The sequence below is a fragment of the Mandrillus leucophaeus genome, unplaced genomic scaffold, assembly GCF_000951045.1.
Source record: "Mandrillus leucophaeus isolate KB7577 unplaced genomic scaffold, Mleu.le_1.0 Scaffold133, whole genome shotgun sequence".
In the NCBI taxonomy this organism is placed as follows: Eukaryota; Metazoa; Chordata; class Mammalia; order Primates; family Cercopithecidae; genus Mandrillus; species Mandrillus leucophaeus.
Window position 1 is genome coordinate 1051754 of NW_012101288.1, and position 14217 is coordinate 1065970.

General features: G+C 36.0%; 1 protein-coding gene and 1 long non-coding RNA gene across 2 annotated transcripts in view; one reads left to right on the forward strand and one right to left on the reverse strand.

Annotated features, from left to right (window-relative positions):
- Positions 1 to 6634: 6634 nt before the first annotated feature.
- Positions 6635 to 12488, reverse strand: LOC105534290. Its single transcript, XR_001005245.1, has 2 exons — positions 11379 to 12488; positions 6635 to 6933 (listed from the first exon to the last, which is right to left on the reverse strand). It is a non-coding gene; the product is annotated as an uncharacterized LOC105534290 (long non-coding RNA).
- The window catches only part of COLEC10 (collectin sub-family member 10 (C-type lectin)), a 38186-nt gene continuing 34858 nt past the window's right edge, over positions 10890 to 14217 (forward strand). Inside the window, exon 1 of the mRNA XM_011972991.1 lies at positions 10890 to 11134. Within this exon, the coding sequence (XP_011828381.1) occupies positions 10987 to 11134 (148 nt within the window). The 5' untranslated portion in view covers positions 10890 to 10986. The remainder of the gene's footprint in view (positions 11135 to 14217) is intronic.

Below are 14217 nucleotides of genomic sequence, written 5' to 3' on the forward strand. Positions count from 1 at the left end.
TTAATTTTACCCCAAAAGTTTTTTGGGAAAAACTCCTTAAAATTGATTAACTTAACTGTCTTGTTTCATCAGCTCTTGATCCACAACCTTTCCCTTCATTCCTAGAATGTAGACGCAATGTCTGAATTGCAGCAGCCCTTTTGTGAGTACAAGGAGAAAAGCTCCATGCAAAAAACAGTGAAGCCAGAAGGGAGAAGTCATGGTTGCTGGCAGTAGCACGGTGCTGCTATGTCAAGATTTTCTGTGTCCATATTTCTTACTATCTGAAAAAACAAACACACAAACAAAATAAAACAAAACACCTCATTTCATTAAGTCAGTAAGCCACTGTTACTGGGTTTCTATTACATGAAGCCAATGAAGTTGTACCTCTGTCACATTTCTCATATCCTCCATTTTATTTCTAATATTGGCATTTAAAAAAAAAAAATCTTCACGGGCCATGATTGCCCTTATGATAGTTCCAAACTCCTCAGCAGCATGTATAACGCCTTTCAGGATCTAGTTCTTAACTCTAGGTTAAGCTTCATTTATCCCATCAAGTTCGAACCTCTATGCTCAATCAATTATACTTTCAGTTCCTCAAACACATCATTTTCTCAACTAAGACTTAAATGTGCTATTCTGTCTAAATGGAATATCCTTTTATTCCTCTCCCACTTTACTTGGATAACTGACAAGTTTTCTAAAATCCTGCTGTTATGGTTTGGCTCTGTGTTCCCACCCAAATCTCGTCTCAAATTGTAATCCCCACGTGTCAAGGGAGGGAGGTGACTGGATCATGAGGGTGGTTTCCTCCACGCTGTTCTCATGATAGTGAGTGAGTTCTCATAAGATCTGATGGTTTTGTAAGTGTTTGACATTTCTTCCTTTACTTGCTCTTCTTTCTCATGCCTCCTTGTGAAGAAGGTACTTGCTTCTCTGTCACCTTTCGCCATGATTGTAAGTTTCCTGAGACCTCCCATGCCATGTGGAACTGTAAGTCAATTAAACCTCTTTCCTTTATAAATTACCCAGTCTTGGGTATTTATTTATAGCAATGTGAAAACAGACTAATATACCTTCTTAGGAAACACATCCTGAAAGAAACCTTTCCTGATCCAACAAGCCTAGATCAGGTGCCTCTACTCTGGGTCCCTATAACAATTACATGCCAGTATTTATCTCCATCAGAATATTTTCCACACTAATGACAACTACTATTGTACTTCTCTGTCCCCTCAACTAGATGAAGATAAATTTCTTAAGGAAAAATTGTGTCGTATTCACTGCTGTAATTCCCTGGTTTATCACAATAGCTGATAAATAGTACTATATAGTTGTTGAATGAGTAGATGAATAAATGCATTTTCATTACACATATCTGTCATTCAAGATCAAACTCCCATCATTATGGGCCCTTACAATTCATTGTAATTCATCCAATATTATTCAAGACATTGTGGTATATAATTAATCACAGAACAACAATAATGAAAATTGTTGCCTCCAGCTCCATTAGGACCAGAAAAGGGTATTGATTTCTTAATAAGTTAAAAAGGTGTAGGGTACTTGAGCTCTTTAATGCAATTAATTTTTGTAATTAACTTTATAATTAGGTATATTTAAATGAAAAATTTAGTTGTATCTATATTAATGTTTTTCTTTTATCTGGTTATTTTCTATCAATTACTTTGACTGCAAAAGCCTCAACTGAAGACACTAAATCAGGGCATATAGAACCAGAAACAATCTTAAGATTACTGACTTCCTGAATCTACACGGACTTATCTTCAAAATAGAGTCAAAATACAATTTGTCTACTTGACTATTTCCAGTCTTAAAAAAACACTACTCGAGAATTATAACTATTCCAAGACTTTTGGAATACAGTTTTCATGATAGGTTTGAGGTTTTTTTTTTTACACTTTTATGGAGGTATAAATTATATGTCATAAAATTAACTAATTGTAAGTGAAGAGTTGGATTTTTTAGTATACTTACATAGTTGTGCAATCATCACTTTACTGTAGATTTATAACACAGCCGTCACTTCCAAGAGTCCCATTGTGTCCATTTTCAAACAATCCCTGCTCTCACTCTCAGCCCCAGGCAACCACACATCTGCTTTCTATGTGTAGAGGGTTGCCTTTTCTAGAAATTTCACATAAAAGGAGTCATACATGATGTATCCATTTGTGTCTGATTTTTCTTTTTTTATTTAGCATAATTTGGAGATGCAGTGCCATCTATGTTGCATGTATCAGCAGTTTGTTACTTTTATTGTTGAATAGCATTCCATTGTATAGATATACAATGTTCTGTTTACTTACTACTTGTGGATGTTTGTATTTTTTCCAATTTCTGGCTATGATGAATGACACTGTTATGAACATTTATGAAGAAGTGTTTGTGTGGACACATGTCTTGATTTCTCCCAAGTAGATATCTAGGAGTTTAATTGCTGAATTATGCTTTAAGTTTATATTTAACTTTTTAAGAAGCTGACAAACTGTTTTCAAAAGTGACTGTACATTTTACATCCATACCAAAAATGAATGAGGGCTTCAATTTACCACATTTCAGCAAACACTCAGTATTGTCACATTTATTATTATTATTATGGCTAGTCTTACCTGTATATAGTGATATCTCATTGAAATTTAATGAATAAAAATTGTAAGCACCTTTTTATGTGTGCATTAGCTATTTACCTTCTTTGTTGAATGTCCATTTAAATATTTTGCCCATTTTTAATTTGATTGTATTATTTAGCCAAGCACAAATTCTTTATTGGATATATGATTTGTAAATGTTTTTTCCAGTCTGTGACTTTTCTGTTTACTTTCTTAATGGTGTTTTTTGAAGCACAAATGCTTTAAATTTTGATGTAGTATAATTCATCAATATTTTATGAATTGTTCTTTTGGTGTACTATCTAAGAAACTTCTACATAATCCAAGGTTGCAGAGGTCTTCTCCTACGTTTTTTTAAGAAGTTTTATAGTTTTGTCTTTTATATGTAAACCTTTGATACATTTCAGTAAATTTTTGTGTATACTGTGAGATAGGTTCCAATTTCATTTCTTTGCATATTGTAGCTACCTAATTTTTACAGTGTCATTTGTTGAAAAGACTATTATTTCCCCCACTTAGTTGCCTTGGTACCTTTGTTAGCAATCAATGAACCATGAATGTGAGAATGTATTTCTGGGCTTACTAGTTGGTTACATTAATCAGTACTTTGCATATCTCCCTCCATACTGAGCCTATCTCTGTGGAAGCAAAGTTGTTGGATTTTCTGGCTGTCCCTGTGCTGATAAAACTGCAATTCTCACCAACTGCAATGAGGAGAGAGGTGGAGTTTTCTCCATACATGAAGGCCTCATACTTTTATTGTTCTTGCACAAAGCTGGGGTATCTTTTCAAGAACAAATGCTTACTTAGTGGGTACAAGGTAAGTTATTTGGGTGATGGATACCCTAAAAGTCCTGACCTGACCACTACCCAATCCATTCATATAACAAAATTGCAAATATACCCCATAATTTTGAACCAATCAAAAGAAAAAAGGGCCCTGAAATGATTATTTTGATAACTTCATCTAGTTTCATAGATGTTTGTGGAAAGGGTGTTCTGACTTCTTCACATAGCCGTGGCTGAAACTTCCTTCTCATGACTAATTTTTAAGGGGAAGAATATGCTGTTGAGCCTCATCTCAGCACACCTACCCACAGAAGTTGCTTGAAATTATATTTAAAGTAATTTTTGGAACACCTGGGTCCATATGGCAGATTAAATCTACATGTTTATTCTCTGCTCCTTCCACAATGTCACCAAAATAGCAGTAATAAAACTTTAAAAAACCCAAAATGACCATAAGGAAACAAGAGAAGCAACCAAAAAGTGTTTTGGAAGCTAACAAAAGTATTAGACAATGGTCACTGTCTTAACAGAACAGAGAAATGTGAAAACTATCACTGGAAACAACAGAAAGATGTAAGTTGATAACACACCAGAAATTCAGAGGTCTCAGGAACTGAAGATACCATATACTATGTGTTTTGAATGGTGGCAAAATGAGGCTGAAAAGGAATATTGGGAAAGCCTTTAAAATGAACATTTATGGCTATTGATTTCCAAACCTACTATGTGCTGCTAGAGAACTACACCTGGTATATCTGAGTACAAGACTGAGATTTTAACCCATGGACACCTAGGGAGATCAGCCATAGCTGAGGTGATAGTGAGCTACAGAAGATTAAGAGAAAGTAAGAACACTGAGATACTTAAATCCCTCTCTTAATCAGAATGCTACTAGTAATATACACATCCCCTTAAACAAGGGATTGGAGTATGCTAAATAAATCTTACAGTTCAAAAAACAGAGATGCAGATAATGAGAATGAGAGGCTCCCACAAATTAGGCAAGTCATTACCTCTTTGCCCTATAATACAGTAGATATTATCATTAGTCAACTAACTCCACTTGCATATACAGAGCTTCCAAGTATCAGTTTAGTGGCTCCTAACTATGAATGGATCAGTATAGGATATCCAGACATTTTATTAAAGTCAGTGACAAGAAATACATAAATTAAATCAAACAGAAGTATAAGGAATTTAGACTAAATAGTGACAATCCAAGAAACAAAAGAGATTCTTAAAAAAACTGTGATGGGTAGATTTAGAGAGCTAATAAAATAAAAATAAGACAAAAGCTATAAAGGAAGAAAAATTAGACTGAGATATAATAGGTGCTCAATAAATATTCGTTGAATGAATTGAATTTTTATAACTATAAAGGATGTGCGTATTTATAAATAATTTATAATGGTTCAGTGTAAAACACACATTCAACAAAAGAATTGAAAGACATGAGTGGATAAATACACCAGAAATTAGAAGATTAATCCAAGAGATCCAATATAACATTGAGAAATGGTCTTGAGAGACAGGGATGGGGACAGAGAGGTGGAGGTAACAAAATTATAAGGAGCCAACACAAGAAAATTTATAATACTCATGGACAATTATTTCTAGACTTAAAGGATCTACAGTTAGCCAATACAGTAAATGCAAAAAGGTCCACATTAAGGCCATATCACTGAAATTTCAGATAGCTGGTATTTTTAAAAACTCAGAAAACTTCTAAAGAGAGAAAAAACATATTCTGTAGAAACTGTAGAAAATATGAACAACATCAAATTTCTCAGCAGCAACACTAAAAGCTAAAAGAAAATAGAATAATATCTTTACACTTCAGGGTAAAAATTATTTTCATACTGGGATCCTATATCCGGCCAAAATATCATATAATTTGAAGGTACAATTACTATATTTTTAGACTTGCAATGTCTCAAAAATTTATCTGAAGTCCACTCCCTTTCAGGAAACTACTAGAAGACATACTATATTAAAATGAAGGATGAAACCAAGAAAAAAAAAAGATGCAGATGTCAGAAAAGGAGTTGTATAATAATGATATCAATTCCTAGACAATAGCGAAGATGAGTCTCAGGACAACAGCTTGCCAACAAGTCTTCCAATTTTAATGGAGCAATAAGTTTGAGGGTTCCCAAAGAAATTTCTAAGAAAAGTAATGGAAACTAATAGACGACTTTACATTTCTACAAAACTGACAAATCTTAAATAATTGGTAGTTACGATGGGTTTGGTACATAGAAAGCTATGCAAAAAAAAAAAAAAAAAAGCAATTATTAAACCTAGGGAGAAACAAAATTAGTACATGAAACACAATGTAATCATAATGTGCTATGTACCTCTGCTATGAATAATTGTTACAGGCCCATTATATTATAAACATTGGATTAAAATTGTAACATTAAGTTACTAGGATTAAAAGAAGGAAAATGTGTGTGGAAGATGTAGACCTAGGAACGAGAGAAACATCTCCATCTTCCATATTGAGAGGTCAGTGAGAAAAAAATAAAAAGCAGAGTATCAGTTTAAGTTTGTTACTTAAAAAAACAAAGGAGATAAATTAAGAAGCACTAAAATAATTATTTTACTAATAATTAAATACTCCTATAGGTATTCTTATAGGAGTAAGACTCAAGAGTGGAGAGCAAATGGTGGGAGGCCTTCTGATTTTGTCTCATAAGCCTGTTAAAACCATTTGACTTTTTTTTAAAAAGTCAGCTTTCCCAGGTTGAATATTTGATTTTTTTTAAATTTTTATTTTTTTTGTTAAGATGGAGTCTCACTCTGTTGCTCAGGCTGGAGTGTAGTGGTGTGATCTCGGCTCACTGCAACCTCCATCTCCCGGGTTCAAGTGATTCTCCTACCTCAACCTACTGAGTAGCCGGTACTACAGGCATGCGTCACCACACCTGGCTAATGTTTATATTTTTAGTAGAGATGGGGTTTCACTATGTTGGCCAGGCTGGTCTTGAACTCTTAACCTCAAGCACTCTACCCACTTCAGCCTCCCAAAGTGCTGGGATTACAGACATGAGCCACCATGCCTAGCCTTGATTTTTTAAATGTGGTTTTATAATATGAAATTTGAAATGTAAAAACGAAATTATTATGTGTTTGCATGTTACTTTCTAAATGCTTTATTTTAAAAGTCACTCTACTAAGTTTCATCTTTTACAAACTGTATAAAGTGAAATTAACTCACAAGAGAGAACTTTAATCCACTAAGTACTTATGTGAATGGACAAAACTGAAACCAAGTCCAAAGTTGAGTTATATCAATTTGTCAAGAAACCCCTTCTGGAGATGAGGTTGTCCTGGTGTTGCTATCCTGTTTTAACTAGTAAAATACTTCTGCCTTAGGATATGCTTTTTTCATATCCTGGAATTTATTTTCCTTCCAGGAAAATATCATGAAGCTGGATGCATGATCATTAAAATGCACAAGAACAGATGTTGCTGGGTGTCTGTCAAGCACTGAGTAAACGTTCTGATGTGTCATTTTTTCTAGTTACTGTGGATGAATAGCACAAAAATGGAGTGTTAGTTTGGGGCTGCCATAACAAATTACCCCAAACTTAGTGCCCTAATACAGCAGAACTTTATTATCTCATACTTCTCAAGGCCACAAGTACAAAATCAAGGTATAGGGAGTAGAGAACTCTACTCTGCAGGCTGGAGGGGAGAAGCACTCCTTGCCTCCGACAGTTTATGGTGGCTGCAAGCCCATTCTTTAGTTTGTTGTTGTGTAACTCTCATTTCTGCCTTGGTCTGCACATGGCCTTCTCCTTTCATCTCTGTCTCCCTCCTTTGGGTGTCTCTTCTAAGGACCCTAGTCACTGGATTTAGGATCCACCCAGATAATCTAGGATGATCTCATCTTGAGACTCTTAGCTTAATTATGTCTGCAAAGACCCTTTTGTCACATAAGGTCACATTCACAGGTTCCTGGGTTAGATGTGGATATATATATATTTTTAAGGCCACAATTCAATTCACACACACACACACACACACACACACGCAAAGAGTAGAGGAATAACAGGGCAAATATCACTTGTTATTTACTTTAATGACAGGTCATATTTGGACAAACACAAAGCTAAGCCTGGAATTCCAATATCTTGGGAATTGAAAGATGAAAGCAGTCAGAAAAAGCAGAACTATGAAGACAGTTTTATAAACTAGCCACTAATTCTTTTCTTTTTAGATTTACCATTAACCTCTTCCACTTTTATGCCATCTGTAAACTTGACTGGCTTGTTGTCTATTTTAAAATGACGTTTTAAGGCAAAAACAGTGTTGGCTTGTTGTTCTCAGCGACTTCATTTTCTGAATAAACAAGACTGAACCTTTTTAAATGTCAGTAGAAATCTTTCTGAGAAGCACTATTTTTTTGCACACTGGAGACGATATACTTAACATCATTCAACCACTTTCTTTCGTGTATTCAATCATCTTTCCCATTTTAAAATTAAGTAATGTTTTATATAAAATATGTGAATTCTCTGTAGCAATTCAAATTTTGATGTAGTATTTTCTACATTATATAGGAATATATTTTTATGCTTTATTGAGTTAAAAAAAAAAAGGGAGGGGGACAGAATATGCCAAGAAAAATTTTTAAGGACTATTATTTGTTTGAAATGGTGACCAGTTAATTTCTATATATAAATGCAATGATTCTGTTCTCATTGTATGCCAGGAAATGTTTGAAAATAAACAAATAGTGAAATAGACTTGGGGTAGTCTAAACAATTTAAAGAGTACCAATTTTCTTAGAATCATAGAATTTAGAAAGAATGTTAAATATGAAGTCCAAACTCACTTTATATGCCTCGTGGCAATTGACATTACGTGATTTGCTCTATATCACATATCTGGCTATGACAGATGTAAAATTTTAGGTTCCTAACATCATTCTATTCTCATGATTTTTCTATCGCTGTTAACCTGACAAATGCATCCACTTTAGACGTTTTAAGTGTTTGTGGAAAATTAATGCATCCTCAATGCTTGAGAATGTTCATCTTTATGGAAACCAAATAGTATTTTAAAAGCAGGATTTTGGGAAATAAATTTGTATTTGAGTTTTTTTTTTTTTTTTTTTGGTCACTTTTTCAATGGATGACCTCATTCAAACTGCTTTATTTTTTTGAGCCTCAGCTGCTTTGTTTGCAAAATGAAAGGACTACTGTATAATCCACAGGACTATTTTGAGACTAAATAAACTCAAGTTGAGACTAGCTCTCAGCCTGCATATAATGACTATTCAATCAGTGCCAGTTTCCTTCCCTGTACTGCTTATAAAAAAGTCAGTCAGTTACACTATAAACCTGTTGTGATGTATTCAGTTGTCTCCCTCCCACCTCAAAATTCGTGTGTTGAAGTTCTGATCCCCATTACCTCAGAGCAAATTTCTGCTGTTTAAGTCAGGGGTCCCCAATCCCCAGGCCACAGACTGGTATCGGTTTGGGGCCTGTTAGGAACAGGGCTGTACAGCAGGAGGTGGGTGGCGGGTGAGCCTGCCAAGTTTCATCTCTATTTACAGCTGCCCCTCATCAGTCACATTACTGCCTGAGTTCCACCTCCTCTCAGATCAGCAGTGGCATTAGGTTCTCATAGGAGCGCAAACCCTATTGTGAATTGTGCAAGTGGGGATTTAGGTTGCCTGATATTTAGGAGAATCTAATGCCTGATGTCTCCTATCACTGTCTCCTATCATCCCCAGATGGGAGCATCTAGTTGCAGTAAAACAAGTTCAGGGCTCCCACTGATTCTACGTTATAGTGAGTTGTATAATTATTTCATTATATAATACAATGTAAATAATAAAAATAAAGTGTACAATAAATGTAATGTAGCTTGAGGCCAGGCACAGTGGCTCACACCTGTAATTCCAGCACTTACGGAGGCCAAGGCGGGCGGATCACTTGAGGTCAAGAGTTGGAGACCAGCCTGGCCAACATGGTGAACCCCCGACTGTGCTAAAAATACAAAAAATTAGCCAGGTGCAGTGGTGCATACCTGTAATCTCAGCTACTTGGGAGGCTGAGGCATGAGAATCGCTTGAACCCTGGAGGCAGAGGTTACAGTGAGCCAAGCTCATGCAACTGTACTCCAGCCTGGGCGACAGCGGGACTCCGTCTCAAAAAAAAAAAATAAAAATAAAAAATAAAAAAATGTACCTGAATCATCCTGCAACTATTTCCCCATCTTCCCCATAGAAAAATGGTCTTCCACCAAACTGGTCCCTGGTGTCAAAAGGGTTGGCACTGGTTTTAGCCAACTGGCCACTGGTGTAAGTCACTCAGTTTGTGGTGCTTTGTTATGGCAGCCCTAGGAAACTAATGCACCTGTATTTCTTGGATTGATGGTTACTTATGATGACATTTCTTAGGGATAGTTTTGCAGCAGTCAGTCTGTATCAGGATCTGTAAGGTCCTTCTTTTCCAATTTCAAGGAAAACAGGTCCAAAATCCCTTTCACCTAACTCTTAGTTGAGATGCCTGTTCAAGAATGGAGAAGGTAAGGGGCCTCTCCAATATATGTGATTCTGGTTCCAATCTTCCAATATCTTGCTATGCCTATACTATTTGTACAGGTTATAGGTTTGTGGAATAGATAGAGATCCTGATCTCTGTATCTCTATCTATATCTCATCTACATACTCTACATCTAAATCTATTGAGCTTTCTGTGAAACATACCACAAGATTTTACCCCTTATTTTATAAAAAACTTGCTGAAAACGCCGCTTTAATCAAATCATCATGTCATACCCTCTCATACATTTTTATTTACCATAATTTGCCCTCTGTTAACACGTTGTTAGACAATTGAAGGCCTTTCCCCTTTCTGCCATGTCCCTTCAAATGAAGCTTTGCCCACATTTCAGAGTATTTCCTTGAGATAGTGCACAGAAAGGCTAAAAGCTATAAACCAGGCCAAAGGTTATAAACATTTTAACATTCCTAATACTTATCAGCAAGTTGCTTCACAGAAAAGCTGGTTGTTCTTTCCTTTTGAACTTAGTCACAAGAGAATAATCTTGGTAGCAAGAGAAAGAAGGCCATGGAGGGCATTGGAAGCATTAGCGTTCAACAGGCACAAGCAGGTAATAAATATCACTTTATGAAAAGCTCAAAGCCATGCATGGTGTTTGCACAACATGTTGCTAACTGAAGACCTCTCTGGTTCACAACCTTTCTGAAACTCAGTATTTAAGTGCAATATAGCCTATTAAATTGTCAGCTCAAGTACTCAGCAGAAGGCATCTCTATCTTCTTTGCTCTTAGGGATGTTTCCACTGACATGCACACTGGAGTTCAGAGATAATTTTCAATAAACTGTTGTCACTTGAAAATAAACAGTCTGGACAATGTATGGTCCATCTGGAACACTGAGAAAATAAACAGTCTAGGGTATGCTTCCTTCCTGCCTCTGTAGCCCTTTTTGGAATGTGTGTTCCAAATACTTCCCGTTCTTCCCCAAAGCAGGAGGTTTTATTTAAAATAAAGCTGTTTATTTGGCATTTCTGGGAGACCCTTTTCTGAGGAACCACAGCAATGAATGGCCTTGCATCCTTGCTTCGAAGAAACCAATTTATCCTCCTGGTACTATTTCTTTTGCAAATTCAGAGTCTGGGTCTGGATATCGATAGCCGTCCTACCGCTGAAGTCTGTGCCACACACACAATTTCACCAGGACCCAAAGGTGAGGAAAGAAAACCATGATTTTCATGTATAATAAATATGATCTCTTCCCTCATCTCTGAACCCCTTCCTAGATTTCAATGACTTTCTCTTCTCTCCTCCCTAGTTTCCTCCCACTTCCCTTCTATTTTGGAAAATCAGGATTTTCCAAATCTGGTCTGTTACTTATTTAAAGCTCTCCCTTGATGTTAGGTAAGAGGATGTTGGGAAGGGGAAACCCAGGACAGAGATCTGAGGGAACTTACCTGGGGCAGGGGGAAAGTCCCTGTTCCGTTCTGCTCCGGGATAGATGCACAATCCAAGCATGAGTCTTCAGAAGTCCTTTCCTTCCTTAAAAGGATCTCTATTTTTGAGCTGTTTGTATTCTCCTCCTTTCTAATACTGATGCTGGTGAAGCTGTTTAAGCAAAGGGTCAGTAAAATAAACTTAAATCTTAAATATATATTTCATGAGTTAATGGGATCCTGAGTTCCAACGTAGAGGATGGAAACATTCTGTCAAGCATCGTAGGTAGTATATAAATGACCATTTCTTTCTTTGGAAGTGTAGTCTTTGGGGCCAAGTGCCTTCTGCTCAAGAATGGTAGAATATTGCAAAATGTTCTCCAGTAGAGCCAAGGTCCAAATATGCTTTAAGCAACTAGTAGATTAAAAAATCTATTTTTCTGGTTTTAGCTTTTACCCTTTTGTTCTGAATAGTGGTCACTGCACTGCAGATTGGTGCTCCCTTATTAGTAATTCATGCTGTTTCTCCAGGCTATAGGGTGGAAGAATTGCAGTTGCCTAAAATTTTAAGTAGAAAAAAGTGTTTTGTTTTTTTTAAAAAAAATCAGAAATACGTTGCCCCATGCTTGTCAGTTACTTAAACGTGTATTGCTTAAAGTGCATTTTTCTTAATCACTGAATTAATTTTCCTCTAAGATTGCAATCCAAGTTTTAACCTTTGATATGATAAAATAAATGCTGTAAGGAACAATGAGACCTTAGAGCTTCCAAATAATTTCTTGGGTGAATAAATGAATAATGTGAGGGCAAATGTTCAGAAAGAAAGTTTTGATTAGAAATAAAGTATTTACTTAAAACCTGTACTGAACTTTCCTTAGAGTATAGGAAACTTTAGATTATTCCTGGGGTGTCATGGGAGGCATCGAAAATTAAAGTTTTCCTTGTCCCTGCAAGTGGGAGAATCCATTTGAGAATAGTACTATTTTTTACTTAGTAGAAAATTTCTCCCTCCCCATTTTCCCATTAGAAACCCTGTTAAGATTTCAAACAGTGGAAATCTCACTAACTTTCCTCCTGAGCACGTGCAGACATTATGAGATAATTACAAGCCAGACTGTGACAAAATGAAGTGAGTGCTCCTGGGGAAAAGGATTTGGGAAGCGGTGCTCTAGAACCCTGGGTTCTAGAACCAAGTTTGTTTGCTATGTTCTTGGGTTTGATTTCCTCTTCTTCATCTAGAGCTTGGAAACTGCATCAAATGGACTCTAAATTTTATTTTTAATAAAATTTTATTCTTAATAAAATAAATTCTTAATAAAAGTTAATAAATTTTATTCTTAATAAAGAAATTCATGATCCTCAAATGTACTGAATACCTACTAAGTTCCAGGCATCATGTTAGCTGCTAGGGGCTGGAAACTAAGATAAGGAACCTGTCTTAGCTCTTGCATCTACATACCAAGCTTTGTATTCTATTACAGACTCTTGAGGTTGGCACCAGTTAATTTATGCTTTTTCTTTGAAAATTTCCTACACACCTAAATGCACCTAAAGCAACATGAGTATATTCATATTCATCGCTGCCTTTCCTCTGCTCTAGGAATTGTGCTAGATGATATGAGTACACCAGAAACAAAGACATGATACCTTCTCTTAAGATAGGAACAGTGGGCCAGGTGTGTTGTCTGTAATCCCAACACTTTGGGAGGTTAAGGCAGGTGGCTCGCTTGAGCCCAACAGTTTGAGACCAGCCTGGGTGACATAAGGAGACCCCATCTCTACAAAAAATTAAAATAATTTTTTTAAATTAGCCAGGTGTGGTGGTGCACAGCTGTAGTCCCAGTTACTTGGGTGTCTGAGGCAGGAGGATTGCTTGAGTTCAGACAGTTGAGCCTGCATGGGCCATGATCATGCCACTTCACTCCAGCCTGGACAACAGAGTGAGACCCCCATCTCAATATATATACACATATATATACACACACACACATATATATATACACACACATATATACACATATGCATATATGTGTATATATATGTATCTCTCATACACACACACACTGCCATCTACTCTACCTTGTTCCTTCATGAATACGCAACCCCTCCCTACTCCAAAATAAGGCAGATATGTATATTTACCTCTACAAAATTAAAAAAAAGAATAGTATGATGGCTAAGCAAATGTTTTAAAGGACTTGGTTATTACTGTTTTTTCAATATTTTTTCCCTAAGATCAAGCTAGTCTTAATACTTTTCTCCATGGCTAATCATCTCATTACTGTATTTTCTAGCACTGCAGCACGGTGCTCAGAAATTTCTAGATACTCTGGGAAACAGATGGTGAAAGGAATTTTCCCTAAATTCATTTGGGAGAGTGAAAACTAAATAATTTATTTAGAATTGCAGAATGCCATTTGTGAAAACCCAGAAATGCTAACCAATCATAGTATATATTGACCAATATACAGATATTATTTTTAAAGTCTTATTTCTCAGACATGGCTTAGTGGAAAGAAAGACACTGGAGTCAATCTGACTATCTTCAGCATGTTGTTACATCTGTTACACTTCAGTGTCTTCATTTGCAAAGTGAGCCTTCGTCACAGACCTGTTTTCAGAATTATCGTAACCAATGTGAACTTTAAGCTGTGTAGACATCATCAATAGAAATTTTAAAAAATTGTATTCTATCTTTCCCTTCTCTCACTATCTAAGTCTGTCAAATAACAATTTTGAGAATAAGTTATCAAAACATCTCTGTTGCAAGCCATCATTATTTTTCTTTCTATGCCTTAAACTTATTGTTTATGTTACCTAACAGGAAAATGAAATTCATTCTCTCTCTCTCTCTCTCTCT